We start from the raw sequence: 15,864 nt of genomic DNA, 5'->3' as shown, positions 1-15,864 counted from the left end.
GGGTTTAGAGCTTAGTTCTCAAAATTTTTCAATCAGCATCTTCCTTTCAAGGTATTTGTTGCTCAGTACCCTCTATTTCTAAGGATAATGGTATCTTAGATGTGCTTTAATGTGATCAGTGGGCACTGATGGAACGTGGATAAAAATGTTTAGGTACTTATACTGCATCTGCACTGCATCAAATTATTATCTAAAATGCATGGTGAGACGACAAAAAAAAAAAAAAAAAAAAAAAAAAAAGACAGCAATTGAAGGCTTCTCAAAGCATTTACAGTAATGAACTATGTGGTACATGTTTGTACTGCCATAGTACACACACGTTGAAGATAATTTACAGTGATTGCTCTCCAAGGCTACAAACTTTATCAGAATCGAAATGCCATCAAGTGTCAAGCTAAAGTTTGAAATGAAGTTTCTAATTATTTATACACAGATGTATGCATTTTTATTTACCATTAAAGAAAAATTTAATAAATAAGAGAAAGAGACTAGATTGTTATTATTTATTGTCCCACGAGCTAAATTTTTCTGAAAATTTATCACATTTTCATAATTTGTTTACTTTTAGTTTAAATTATTTACAAGAAATGTCAGTCTAAGAATATAATATGTAGCTCTCAAAATTTTGAATTACAATGTGTAACCAACAAAAATATCTCACACGTACTAATCTTTAGATTTCAAATAGAAAACAAATAAAAATCTGATTTTTTCCCCTTTGACATGTTATTATTACTGTTTTGAATGTTTTGATAAATATTTAGTAAGGGAAATTTAAATTTATTAAAAATATTCTTTTATTTAAAAAAAAAAAAAAAAGAGAGAGAGAGAGAGCTGTGGCTTCCAGCTCTTTTAGATTGTGCATTAGGCCTGCAAGCAATTTGAGACCACTGCTATAAAGGATTGAAATGGCACTTTGAAATTATATTGTAGAGTTCCACACTTTGTAAATGCTAAGTTACTGTTGAACGTGAAGAATCTTAAGAACTAGTAAGCGAACAATCGCTTGAGGTCGTGCAACAAGATGGAAGGGTAAATAACCCTTTATTATTCAGATAAAATTTAACAGAACTCCGTCTTGGAGTGTACAATAAAAGCCGACACTTGGGCTACAAAGTAAACTAAAAATAATCTAAATTAAAGAGATAGAGCCGAAGCTATCAAGATTCTAACCGAGTTGACCCCTTAACGCTAATTGACTACGAAGCTATCAAGAGCCTGAGTACGGCCGAGCATAATAGATACATAATAATAACAGCTTTGAGAGAGAGGCGGATGTGTGCTAATCAGAAACTCTTGATTCCCTCTCAACTCAGCAAGTAGAACTTCGCGGTTAAATACTGCTCTTCCTCATTATGTATTCAGACGTGATTCTAAAACTACATTCTGGCCGGAAGTTGTAAGTTGAAGTTAAGAATTTGACAGGAAAGTAGTTTAACTGAAAATTTAACTGTTAATAAAATTAACATAATCCTTACAATATGCCTAAAAAGAACTTATACCATCCTTCTGAAATAAAGTTTACGTATTTCATACAGGTGAAAAGGATCATCCTGTGTCACCTCTAGAATAGTGCAGTATAAGTACAGAATAAATTTTGGTATCTACCCACTTAGCTGAATTTCTGTGTATTTGAAGTGATAAAGAACTCTGCAAGTTTGCTTGAACAACATTCTACTATACTTTTCGTAGTTTAAATAAAATTTTAAGAAAAGAAAAAAGTCATTTATAAAATAAGTATTACATTTTAGTTCAGTTTAAGATCTTCAAGTTCCTACCTCATGATTTAAAATAACTTTCCAATATACCAAGGAAATGCTTTTATAATTAAAATGATATAATCAATTTTCAAAACTTGTACTTTCTGTACAAGAATCAATTTTGGGGTACATAAGTTTACAGCATGGAGGAAGGACTAGAAGTAGATGCCTTTTTCGTCTGTGGATAAAACAGTGCTTTCTCAAGCTTCTAATAATCTAAAGGGATGGGGCACTTCTGCTCACATTACTCAGATGGAACTTAACTCGACAATGCACAGATGCAAAAACCTTTGCACCTATGAATGAAATACACTTGTGTGCAAAATTAAGAAAATTTACACATTATGTTGAATTTCTGAAGAACCATTAATGAAATTTGATATGCATATACATTTATAGTATGCATGATTATCACTAAAGTTCATAATGCAGGGATGTCCAAATCCATGCTGTGATATCAAACTGAAAATGAGACTAATATGGGACATGGTCCCCTCTCACAGCTAGACAGGTCGCACAACATACAGGATAGAGTTGATCCCACTCTTGCATGATTCTCAGACAGGGATGGTGAGATGAAATTGCCCTCCCAAAATAATCCCATACGTGCTCTAACAGGTTAAGGTCAGGAAATTTGGCCAGCCAATCCATACAGTGAATATCATCACTTTCCAGATAAGCTCAACATAGGCGAGTATTGTCGTCCATTAACAAGACCAAATACTTTTTATTTAGACATAAACTTGATATGAAATTAGGAGAATATGAACACTACATCATGGGAGAAGAGGCAGTTGCTTTGGAAATAAAAAGGTCATCTATGATAGCCTATAAAGAAAGCATTGCATCTACCAATGTTTATGAAAAATGGATTACTTGGTTAAATATTTAAATAGATGAAAATGGCATTAACAGCAAACTGCATCCATAAAGTCAAAAAGATGGTTTGGTTATTTGAGTATGGCAAAACACACAAGGCCAAATCCACCTAAGAGGAGAGAAGCCTTAGTGGAGGATTTTCTAAGAAAAACAGATCCATATTCATTTGACACATAAGAAAATGAATAAAAATCAATCATGCAGACAGTCCATTCACCCATGTTTGAATGCAAGACAAACAACCAGCATTCAGCAGTATTTAACTGCTTGGTCAGTGGTGAGGTTAACGACAAGAAAATTAAAGAACAGTAAATTAAAAGTATATTTTTGTAATATTACATTAAACTAATGTAAATAATTTTTGTTCAAATGACACATATTTCTTAGATAAAAATTCTGGTATATGCTAAATGATTGCAAATTACCTTACTGGAAAAGCACAGAGAATACATAAATGATAAAATCTTCCACGTGTCAAAAAAGAAATTTCTTTAAATATATATAAATATTTATATGCACACATCATTCTAAGAAACACATATTTTCTTTTAATTAGCTATGTAAATATTAATTATAAATGTATCAGAAAATGAATGATCTATTCATTCATAAACTATATATTTTTTAATATCAAGAAATCTATTTATTAAATATATACTATGTAATGACTAACATTTAATAGTAAAAAAAATTAAAAGTATCACTGCCATATATATATTTATAAATTGTTTAAGCAGGAAGTATTGTCCTGGAAAACAGTCTAAAAAGGTTATGGAAAGCACAGAATGTGAGATGCTACACACACTTATAACAATTGTTAAGTAAAATTTTTTGAATGCCTATTGTTGAATACAAGGACAACATTTTAAAAAGTATTAAAAATTCAGCTTCAAGTCTTGGGGGAAAAACTTCCCCATCCTCCTCCCTTAGCTCTAATAGATTACATAAATCTCATAAATTTCAGAGGGGGGGGGAAACTCATACTTGAGAACTCTGTAATAGAGACTCTGAAACAGAAAATACAGAGACTCCGTAAAGAGAAAAGATATTATGCGTGACTTTAATATTAACAATACCATAAAACTTTGATTTAAATATTTGTAATTGTGAACCAAATAAAAATTTCTAATGTAATTAACAAAAATTTGGGAAACTATTTCATTTAAGTTAGAACTTGTTCTGAGCACAACAAAGGTATTAGCATTCCATTTAGAATGAAATATTGCTTAAAAATTAATCTTTCAAATAGTTAGGACTCTGAAATATTGTAGTTTACCATGTTAGCAACATGGTAAATATTCTGTAGTTATATCATAAATGTAAGTATAACGTGCAAAAATTTACACATTTCTTATACTTTTGATATAGCTGCAGAATGTTTACTGACAAATACGTTAAAACACACTGGTCTTAATGGCAAATCACTGAATGTTTCGATAAACAAAGGAAATGTGCAACTGCTTCAAACCAGGGCTGTGGAGTCGCTAGGGAAAATGACCGACTCCAACTCCTGGAATTTTAAAGACTCCTTCATACATATATATGTGTGTGTAAACATATACACATGGGCTACAACTTATTTCTCTAATATAAAAGAAGTAATGGATGCTACAAAAAAAAATATGGCATAGCAATTATTTATATTAAATTAGCATTTATTATGAAATGGAAAAACTGGCATTAGTTATTTCTAAGAAACAGTATAGCTTCGGCAAGATCTTTGTTGGAGGGCCATAGATCCAATTTGATAAACTTCAGACTTCAGTCAGAGTGAGTCTTCTCACTCTGACTGAAGTAGGAGGAAGAGATGTTACTGTTAGGGCTACTTCTTTTAACTTTTCAGGATAGATTTTTATAAGTTCTAAAAGAGGTGTCTTGCAAGCTCAATCATATTTCTCTATTTCTTCAAAGGCCCTGTAGAAATCTTGTTTGTATTTTTTCATTTTTATATCTACCGTAATTTCCGGAAGAAAGGCCGCATCAGCGTAAATGCCGCACTCGAGAAAAATGGCGGGAAAAAAAATTAAAATCACACAGAAACGCCGCAATAGATTAAATTGCGCGTGACATCGTCATGGGCCGTATAGATGCAAAAACTCAGACATACCAGTTAAGAAAAATGCATGAAATGAAACCATAACTCAAAAATAAATTAAAGGTAAGAAATGCATAGCTTCTGTGCCGTTTAGAGACATTTTCAAAAATTTTCCGTTCCCTAATTAAAAACTATCCAACAAGTACTTGTACCCTAACTGATGGGATCTGTACTTGGCAGAATGCCAAGAAAAATCCATTCATGCTGAAGGGGAAATACTTCAGAGTTCGTTATTGCGAGGCAGGTGGAGTCGCATCCGCCTTTGAAAAAAATTGCAGAAAAGGCAGGGGTGGAAAGAGGATGGGTCCTGGAAGATTCATCGAATGGCAGAGGAGAGGGACTATTCAAACTGATGAGAATGTTGATTTGAAAGGGGGAAGAATGTTATTGTTCTGAGATCTCGTTTAGGGTGAATAAGGCATGTAGGTCCGTTCAAGGGAAAGAACGTAAACAAAATAACGTTCGCAAAAAGCAACTGAGTGGTCTTTTGTGTGGGAACAGCACCAATCTATGCACAATGACAAGGCCATCCAAACTATGTACAATGACCATCATAGGAAATATTTTATTTTTAGTGCACCTAAACGCCGCACCCGCTGAAAATTTAAGTTTTAAACACGTAAACGCTGCAGCATTTCTTCCGAAAATTACGGTAAATGCTATTGGTTCTTTATTTTCATTCACTTTGCCTTAGCCTTTTCAATATGATCCAAAATTATTTCTCAAAATCTAATTCATCCTGAAAGAGGATGATAAGAGACTCAGTTGTAATGTCTGCAGTTTGACTTTCCCGATTTAAATATTCTAATTGTTCTGAAACTAACTTATTTAATTCTTATTGAAAGTTCATAGATAGATTTCTTTGCCTTCTTAATTTGTTCATCATCAAACGAAATTTGGTGTTTTGGATCTACATATATTGAACCCAGCAAGATCTCATTCTCTAGCAAACTAGTTTCTCTTTTCTTCATTGAAGAAGTGATTCCTTCTGCAATAAACCCTCCATTTCAGGAAGTACAAACATCACATTCTTCCATTCTCACCTCCTGTTAATATTTCATATTGTAGCTTTTTTGTGGCTATATATAGTGTAGAAAGAAGAGTTTCCAATTCTGTAAGATCATTCCACAGTATTTCTGTTAGTGAAGCATTATCTATATCTTCTAAAAATGTTCTGAATTCTAACAACCTCTATATCATCAAATATGTACTTCCCCATAGCATTGCTTGACCATAATTGCTCCTTTTCCTGCTCACTTCCTATGAATGGCATCAATTTTGAAAGTTCTTGCTACTATTCCTGCTTACCTAAATTTACCAGTGAGATTTGTAACTAAATGAAGTAACTAATAAATCAGTTTAATCACTAATGGCAAATATCACATCTATCCTCCTCCCTTATATTTATTTATTAATATGTCAATGAAATAGAAAATAACTATTTATTAATGTAGTCCAAAAATTAAAAAATAACTCAGCTTGTCATTAATTTTTTTTTCAATTCACTTTAATTTAATTTCAAACTCGTGTCCAATTGTCCAACAAAAACTGGAGTCGAAGTCAAGCTCTTTTTAGTGACTCCAGCTCAGACTCCTTTTACCCCAAAATCTACCTAACTCCAATTCCAACTCCACAGCCCAGGAACAGGAGAAACCAGTTGGGGGTAGTTAATTTTTATAAAAAGAAAAGTTGATATTTCTTTAACGTACAAAAATAATGGAAAACAATATCATCTTAAATGAGCTAGCAAATGCTGAACATCTTTATATGCAACACAGTTTTAAAATGCAATTAATTTACCTTCAACAGCAGAACTATCACACTCCAAAGAATTATTTACAGGTTCTTCTTTCACTGCAAAAATAATAATGACATGCTTAAAATAATTATAATTCATCTGTCAATTAGCAGAAATATATTTTAGAAAAAAGTCATGATTAAAGTAAAAACCAGCAATTTAAATTTTTACTCAATGTCTAAACATTTCATTGAGTCACACAGTTTTAAGTCCTTACCCAACCAAAGATGATGTCAAAATAATACTTGTTATTTTCATCTTCTGTGCAAATGATTTTAGATGACATGGACATTAAGATGATAGTCAAGACAAAGTTAAAAAGAATGAGATGGTTCAAAATTTCTTGCAGTGCATAAAAAGAATTAAAAATAAAAACAATGCAGGCATCTTGCAAACAAACAAACATCTTGAAATATATTTAAGAAATTAAGGTATAAAAAGAAAAAGAATCTGGGTGTTATTTTAACATCATCAAGTAACATTAAGTACAAGGACCACTCTGGTACTGAAATCATGAAAATACCTTTCTCATGGCAGTTGTGGGCAATTCCAGATTTCACAAATAAACCACTGGCCAATTGGCAGTTTAAAGGAAGCATCAATATGGATTACACAATTTGGCCATTGCCAAACCACGAGTAGATCCTATTAAAGTCTTCTAAACAATATCAGACACAGTGAAAATGGTTGGAAAACCACAAACAATTTTAATACTACTGAAACACCAAAATAGCACTATGACAAAAGATCATTTTGCAAAAATAAAAGTTTAGAGAGCTATACTACTACACTAGGTGCTGATTCAAAAGCACATGCATTTCTTTTGACAGCTAGAATTTCTTTCTTTAGTTCAAATCTCAAGAGAACACATTAGAAGAATTCCATCAACTGCAACTAGGAATCAATTACTGCATGCCTAGCAGTTGGAATAATGACAGGTATTGCTGTTTCTGTTTTTGGCATTTTTTTCATGTATTTGATAAAATAGCCATTCTTTTCCTGAAGTTGTTTATACAGTACAAAGTCCGTAATCCGGACTTGTCGGGACTTCGGCGATTCCGGACTAGCGGTTTTTTCAGATTATAGATCATCAATTTAAATCTGGTAAGATGACAAGCAGAAATTATACAATTAAAAATATGAAACCGTAATTTATGAGATAAAGAGAAATTATGATCTAAAGGGTATCAAAATTTACAAAAAAAAAAAAAAAAAATTAACTTGATTAAATATTTCTTTCAATATAAGTTGTTTAAGTTGCTTCATTTTTTGTGCTAATACTTTCTCTTTAATTCTATAAACAAACATAATTTCTTGTTCAGTTACAAAGTTCCACAGTTCAAGTCCTGTAATTGCCATGTCGAGAATACTGACTAACTTGTCAATCGAAATTCTTTTGTTTCAATAAGTTCTCTGTCACTTTCTTCACTATCGGAAGTGCGTATGTGTAAACGCTTTGCTGGCTTTACGCGCATGCATAGCGAATGCGCGCATCAAACACGCATATATAAACCCATTACGCACATGTGTAAACGCATTACACGCATGTGTAAGTTGGCTTTGACAGGGTTCATAGCCACATTTTAGTTAAAAAAATAAGCACCTATAAGCACTTTTCAAGCACATTTTAAGAAAAAAAATAAGCACCCATCTAATTACATTATACACAACTGCATAACCTTAAAAGAAAAATTAGACTTGCAATTTAAAATATGAGCAATGCAATATTTATCAAGAGAATGAGCATTACCTCAACCATAAAAAACAATTTTTTTTTTTTTTTTTTTTTTTTTTTTTTAAATTTTAAATGACAGTTCAATTTACAGAATTAGTTTACAATGAGAGAAAAAAAAGAATATGCAGAACTAAACTATATTACAAGATTTAATGATGAAATTTCAGTTCAAAATGTAGAAAATAAATAATAATAAGCCATATTAATTGTATTCGCTTGGCATCTAATAATAAATACAATTTATTTTCCCACTCATATTAATATTTAAATAATTTAAATCAAAATTTGGAACATTTTCTAAATTTTCATTGCATAACAGTTTTCCCTTAACATATATTCCAAGCAAAGTAATTTAAGTAAAAAAGAGGAACATTTCTGAAATCAGGAGACGGGAAATTGCTTCATGCAGTCATCCTTAAACAGTAAAAGCTTAACTAACCCGCATACTCGGAAATTGCCGAATATTCCGTATAGTCGGGCGTAACTGGAAAAAGAGGAGGGGGGGAGATTGTAGCCATTCTTTAGATTTCTCGGCTAAATAAATGATTTTGACATTTCGATATGTGCATCATATAAAAATAGACCAACGGAACTGAGAAATATTCTGCTTAGAAAGCACAGTAAAACTCTTTTAAGTGTTCATAAATGAATCTCAGAATGAACATCAAAATTAATTATATCTGCAAAATATCGCAAACAACATTGCGCAATACGTGCGGCGTAATTCTTCCCTATGTGATATTACGCAATTGGAATCAACAACTGCCGGTATTCAGAGAATAAAGAACTAAATAAAGGAAAAAAAGACTTATTAATCTGGGGTGTTTTTGATTCTAATTTTGAACAGATTGCGTTAAATTTCCGCAATTTTCGTTCTTTGCTTGGGTTGGGTAGATCGCAAAACTTTTAGTCCTATTCAATCCAGATTAGACAGTGACAAAAAAAAAAAAAAAAAAAAGTCCACTGCTTCAATACTAGAGATTTTGCGGAGAAAGGGGAGAACCTCCCAACCTCCGTACTGTATAATGTATTGGGGGGGGGGGAATATTCTGACTATTCGATTACTTTCCTTTTATTTAAGCCATTCTGCACATTATTCCTTAGAAAGCTAATCTGTGTGAAAATACACCCATTTTTGGAAGTTTATCTACACTTCAGGAGCTACTGCAACTATATTACTATAAATATTCATACATATGCTCATAATATAAGCATAACGATCATAATAAACACGAATATGAACTGACCACGTGGAACGAGAATGCAAATTAAAATCTTGATAGAAATTCAAACGTGTGTAGTATTTGGGTGGGCGGAAAATAATACCAAATTACCGGAATTTTCTATGGTTTTCGCAATTCTTTGACCAAAAGAACGACGTGCACCTGTCTATACTCTCGCGCGCACCATAGGTTACGTTAATGCAGAGAGGGGGGGGGGGAAGGTATTTCCGGGAGTATGATTCACCATCTGACGTTCCATATAAGGAAAAAAAGTTGTTTATTTAGTTTCGGCTTTGGTACGGGAGGAAAAATGCGCGTTCATTAAAAAAAGCACTAAAAGAAAAAAATAAGCACTAAAAACAAAAAAAAATAAGGGCTTTAAAGAAAAAGTAAGCACCTATAAGGGCCCTTATATTTTATTTTCAAATATAAGGACTTATAAGCACTTGTAAGGACGGCTACGAACCCTGCTTTGAGGTCCGGATTATAGATCATTCTGGATAATGGATGTCCGGATTACGGACTTTGTACTGTATATGCTTACCATTCCTATCAGCAGTTAAATTTTATGCCAACATTAAATGCTTGATGCCATAGTTAACCAAAAAATACTAAACACATTATGTAATGCTAATATAAGATTTACACTGCAAAATAAAGTCTACAAATACTCTATACAGTGCAAAGTCCGAAATCCGTACTTCCATCATTCGGAATAATCTAAAATCCAAACCTCAAAACCAACAACAACGTTTTTTTATGAATTAGCATTTGATTCCCCCCTCCGTGCATAATAAAACATCTGGAAAGTCCCGATCCTTAATTTCACTTCGACACTAAATAAAATACCTTGTTATTGAAAAAACAATCATTTTAGCTTAAATTTGTACGATCAGAAATTTGGCTCCATTGCTGCATACATCTCAAAGCGAAACATTCCCCATACATACATCATTGATCTGACGCCAACCCGGTGAATCATTACTTATTATACTTTCCTTTCATCACCGCATGTTTATCAAAACATGACAACTTGAGTAATGACTCATGTAGCGATGCCTAAACAATATTTTTATGTTAGTAATGGAATAATAAAGGAATATGGTAACCTTTTATGTTCACATTACGCTTCGCGATGATTACATATTTATGTTAAATGCGCTGAAAAATGTTGACGAGGAAAAATTTACTAAAAATTTATTTCCATATGCTAAAAATAGATTTTGCTGATAATACTCATAGACCCAAAGATTATATTTAGGGCTATTTGAATTATGAATAGCTGATTTGTTATTCGCATAAACCCAGAACCAGCGCCAGTGCTTGAATGATCGCAACGAGTCGCAGAATTTAGGACCCACAGAGACTGCTTCAGTCGATAAGATAACTAGTGCCGGCTCTCAATAAGGCTTAAGTATATGTCGGAGTTTATTTATTCAGAACTCTGATAAGCCTTATGCATGTGCAAGAAATAGACATAAGTATAATAAACAACTAAACTAATAAAATTCAGACTTAACTGTCTTAGTGCGCGATAGAAGCAAGATAAAATTTAACGGAACAACTTGTCATTAGTCGCCAAGCTCATGATTCATAGCCAAATATGTATAGTGAAGGATAGCTAAATTTGATGATGATAGCTGCTAATTTTAAAGGTTCGGATATCGCAAAACAAAGGTGAAATTTTGCAATTAACGGATTTTGTAAAGAAATGTGGAGAAGCGGAAATAAATGAAGATGATATAAAAGTTTTTCATTTTGATGAAAATGCTTCTCAATCATCAGTCAATTAATGAATTGCAAAATCTGTAGTATAGTTCTAGATTCAGAAAATACTGCTACCGATAGTGAAGAAAGTGACAGAGAAGTTACTCAAAACGAGCAAATTTCAATTGACAAATTAGTCGAAATTCTGGAAACAGCAGTCACAGGACTTCAACAACATAACTCTACAAGAGATTTTGTCTGTTACAGAATTAAAGAGAAAGTATTAGCAGAAAAAATGAAGCAGCTTAAACAACTTACATTGAAAGAAATGTTTAATAAGGTAAACAAATATATATTAAGCTTCTTTTTTTCATTATTATTATTTTTTTAATTCCCTTTAGATCATATAACTACTTCATTATTTTATAAATCATGATTTCATACTTTTAATTTTATAATTTCTACGTGCTGTCTTACTAGATTAAAACTGATTTATTTAAACTGATGATCAAATATCCATAAAATCCCAAATCCGGAATCGCCGAAGTCCAGACGAGCCCGGATTTCGGACTTTGTACTGTATTTACCACACAATGAATCCCATCCAAATGCTCAACTGTTAAAAAGAGCTTAATATATGCAACCTTAATCTTAAAAAATTGTCCATTCTCTTGTTCAAATATTATTTACATAGTGTTTCAGCATATAGAGGTCCATGACCAAATATTTGTCTATAAATTCTTTAATTGATATTAAACAGAAAGTAAACATGTTCAACAAACAATGAAGTTTTGCCATCATATGTCTCTTATATTTTATTATGTATCACTTATTTAATGCCAGATGGCATTAAAATAAAACTCATGGGAGTTGACCCCCATACAGATAAAGATTTGGCCATGTGCCTATTTTAGATCATATGCCCCATTTTATTATCCACAAGAAGGCTCATTTTTATTACATCACCTGGCACCCAGCTTTTGCAGCTATAAACATATTAACCAGAGAATGACATCTTGACACTCTAGTAGAATGAAATTCTATTTCACCTCTTAAAGCATCAGGTCAGAGTAATCTAAATTTCCTTCTCAGCTTGTTTTTTACTAATTATATAAAATAATTACTGATGATGATCAAAGGAAGTTGGTGAGCTATTTACAATGATAACATTTGTGACACTGTATTGTAATATATAGTAGAAGTTTTACTCTTTAGAAGCTTAATTTAATCTTTAAATTAAATTCATTTACCTTTAGTAACAGCAGCAACACTGTTTCTTTTCCCACTTCTTAATCTTTTGGGTGATGGAGCAGCTAATAAAATATATAAAATTAATATTTTACAAGAAATTCTGACAAACACATTTTCACACTAAAAAATACAGTATTTCCTGTTTATATGCTATTTGATATTACACAGATATGATTTAAAAACACACATAAATTGTGCAGTCCTGCAAAAATGTGCTTAAAATAAACAGTTTTAAAAACCTACTGTCATTAAAGAGATTTTACACTAAAAGAAAGTTTCTTGAAAGAAATATGCATTAAAATATGTGGATATATTACAAACTTAGAACTCAAAATGTGATCTGGAGATTTAATGTTATAGTGATGTCAAAATCTTATATGAGCTTCTAAAAATTAAAAAATGCAAATGCATGAATTTACTTTAGATTTAATTTGTATTTTGAATTCTATGGTTTTGCTGACTTTTTATTCACATCTTTTCTTGACTGGAATTTATTAAAGGTAACCTTAGAGCCCATTTATGAGAATTTTTTCAGTATAATGTAGATGCTAAATTAATGCAATACAGCAAAAGAATTCTATTTTACAAATTGTACACCTTTTATTTGCATTTCATGATATAATTTTTTACCTGTAATATACAATTAAAAAAATTCTTCAAAAATTACCTTATAACTCTAATTTTATTTACTGAAATGCAGGAAGTTGAGACTATAATGGAAAATGCCACATTGCAATATATTTAACAAACCTCAAATTAAAAAAAGAAATGTTGGCCACACTACTGGCCATGTTACAAATATATATATATATATATATATATATATATATATATATATATATATAAAGACATACCATTTACACTGGAAACTGATTTACGCTTAAAGCTGGTTTGATCACTTGTGTGAGGTGTATTCGTATCTGAAAGCAATCCGTAATTAGAACATGACAATATCAGAAAACAAAAACAGGTACTAAAGCAGTGATATAAGATAAATTAATACACATTCAAAGCAACACATTCTTTTCAAAACAATCATATGAATAAATGCTTTCATTCTAAATCAGTATTGTAGCATTTTAAATTTGCATTGTAGAGAATTTGCCCATTTTTATCATAGTTTCTTTTATTATTGTACTGACTGAAGCTCTCAATTATATTTTATATTGCTTTACAATTAAGAAAATGTGAATTATTTTATAAGTGTGAAATAAATAATTAACTTTTGCACAAATTTCAAGATTATGTAAAAGAAAATTTTGGTTTTATAATGGCAAAAACAATTTTTACAAAAGACTTTCAAGTCAAGAACTGTAAAATATTATGATATTCAAGCACAGATATTGCAGGAACTTTTACAGCTATTTCTTGAAAAAAATTAAAACATTTCTTAGTGTTTTTACAACAAAAAAAAAAAAAAAAAAAAAAAAAAAAAAAGCTTTTCAGATTTCCAGTGGAATTTTCAATTTGCATTTATTGTTAAAAATGATATTTACAAGATTTTATTATTTTTAGAAAATTATTTAGATCAAAATTCCATGATTCACACCCCCCCATTTGAATTTCCTTTGTTTCACTAATGCTTTCTTCTAGAAAGGCTTTTTTATTGCCAAGCCTTTTTCTCTTTGAAGGGGAGGGGAATATGTTTGATAAAATATATGTAAATCAAAATTATAATAAAAAAAAACCCTCTTATATGCTCAATTTTTATCTAGGTACTGTCTCTCTAGTAACTACAACATTCTCGAAATTGCACCCACTTTATATGATCTTAAACTTCTGCATTACCCATAAATTTTAACCAAACAGATTAACAAAAAATTTTACTATAAATATCGCTGCAATCCAACTACAATCCTTCTTTCTCTGCCTACGCTTGCTAGCTAAAGGAGGTCTCTTGCTTGGCTGCTTCTGTTAAAACTGTAATGCATTATCATTAAAATTGTGGGGTACAGATTGGTCCCATTGTAATATGCCATGCCATAGAGCAATCAACAAGTAATAAAGATATATTCAAATTATCAAGAGACTCCGTGAGTCTTCAAAAGTTCTCCACGTCTTCTACTACATAACTGATATTGTCAATGATCTTTTAATCTTAATCCACTCATGACTGCAAAATAATGGCTTCCATAGTCAAAAACTTACCTCATATCAAATTACTGCAAGAAACTAAATTGATCACATATATATGCATGAACCTGGAATGAATAATCTATACCAAGCATCGGCAACCTCTTTTATATATATATACATGAACCTGGAATAAATAATCTATACCAGGCATCGGCAACCTCTTTTATATGCAGACAAAAATCAACTGAAATGTGTGTATTAAGAAAACATTTGGGATCAATGGTATTTCCATTTTTGAACAGTCTTTCATGATGAATAAAAAGGTAAAGGTTATTGGGAAAATAGTTACAATATGCTTTTAACATAAAAAAAATAATTATTAAAAAAATAAACAAAACTGAATGAACTTTATTTTTTACTTCAATATCAACGACTTTGATGCTAAACTTGTGATGTCAATTTAGTCAAATCTGGCTTATAGTTAGTTGGCTTAAGACGAATATAATCATTTCAGTAGTTAACTACTCCTGTTCATACTTAAAATAAATTTTATGCGCAAAAACATTCAGACAAGCCAGTTTTTTTGGAATTATGGGTCGGCATTACCAAGCTTATCAATTTCTTCAAATTACACTACAGTTTTTACTTTTAAAAAATAAAAATGCATGTTCTTCACTGCAACTTTGTAATCAAACAAAAATGTCAGTTTTTATTTTTTTAATGTATTCTTCAACAGCTCATTTCATATTTATGTTTTATAATTTATTTTTACACATTCTATTATTTTCGGAACTCAAGTGGGTCATTTGAAGTTATGAATTGGGCCGCTTGGTGATTCACAGGTCATAGGTTATTGAGGCCTAATTCCTACTTCCCTCATCCTGCTTTCTGGATAACCCATTTCCACTGATCTTCAAGATAATTTGTAATTTTATATGATAAATGCATAGCCCACAAAAATAACTTATATTAAGTGTAAAATATAACGTATATGCAGTATACTTTCAAAACTAGGTGTTATGAAGTACGAGATACTATAGGTGGAGCTGACGCACCAAAAGAGTTAGTTTGGGCCTGTAACTCATCATGTGAAGACGTGTCTTGAAGCGTCAATAAGGAGCGCAATCTTGTAACGCCATTCTTTAAGTAAATTAGTCTTCCATCCGATATAGTGCTGTGTATTATGTTTAATCATCGTAATAAAAGTTATCTGTTAACTTAGAGAATCTCTTGAAATATGCCAACATTGATCACCCTATAACTATCCCTTTGGACACTGTGAGGTAGGCTATGCTCCCTCACTAGGAAAACAACAAGGAGGCCCAGAGGAGCTGCAGAGT

At 31.5% G+C, this 15,864-nt stretch overlaps 1 protein-coding gene across 6 annotated transcripts in view; it reads right to left on the bottom strand.

Annotated features, from left to right (window-relative positions):
- The window catches only part of LOC118197778 (uncharacterized), a 91,142-nt gene that overhangs the window by 702 nt on the left and 74,576 nt on the right, over positions 1 to 15,864 (bottom strand). For 5 of the 6 annotated variants that reach the window (XM_085814175.1, XM_085814179.1, XM_085814180.1 and 2 more), the window contains 3 exons: positions 13,303 to 13,368; positions 12,448 to 12,510; positions 6,535 to 6,588 (listed from right to left, as the gene is read on the bottom strand). In XM_085814175.1, coding sequence (XP_085670301.1) covers positions 6,535 to 6,588; positions 12,448 to 12,510; positions 13,303 to 13,368 — 183 coding nt within the window. The remainder of the gene's footprint in view (positions 1 to 6,534; positions 6,589 to 12,447; positions 12,511 to 13,302; positions 13,369 to 15,864) is intronic. The other variant, XM_085814178.1, reaches the window with a different exon arrangement.

The sequence above is a fragment of the Stegodyphus dumicola genome, chromosome 3 (assembly GCF_044657685.1).
Source record: "Stegodyphus dumicola isolate Sdum_Otavi_A_Nest chromosome 3, ASM4465768v1".
Classification (NCBI taxonomy): Eukaryota; Metazoa; Arthropoda; class Arachnida; order Araneae; family Eresidae; genus Stegodyphus; species Stegodyphus dumicola.
Note: the sequence above shows the minus strand (reverse complement) of the source record. Positions and strands in the feature narration are given on the sequence as shown.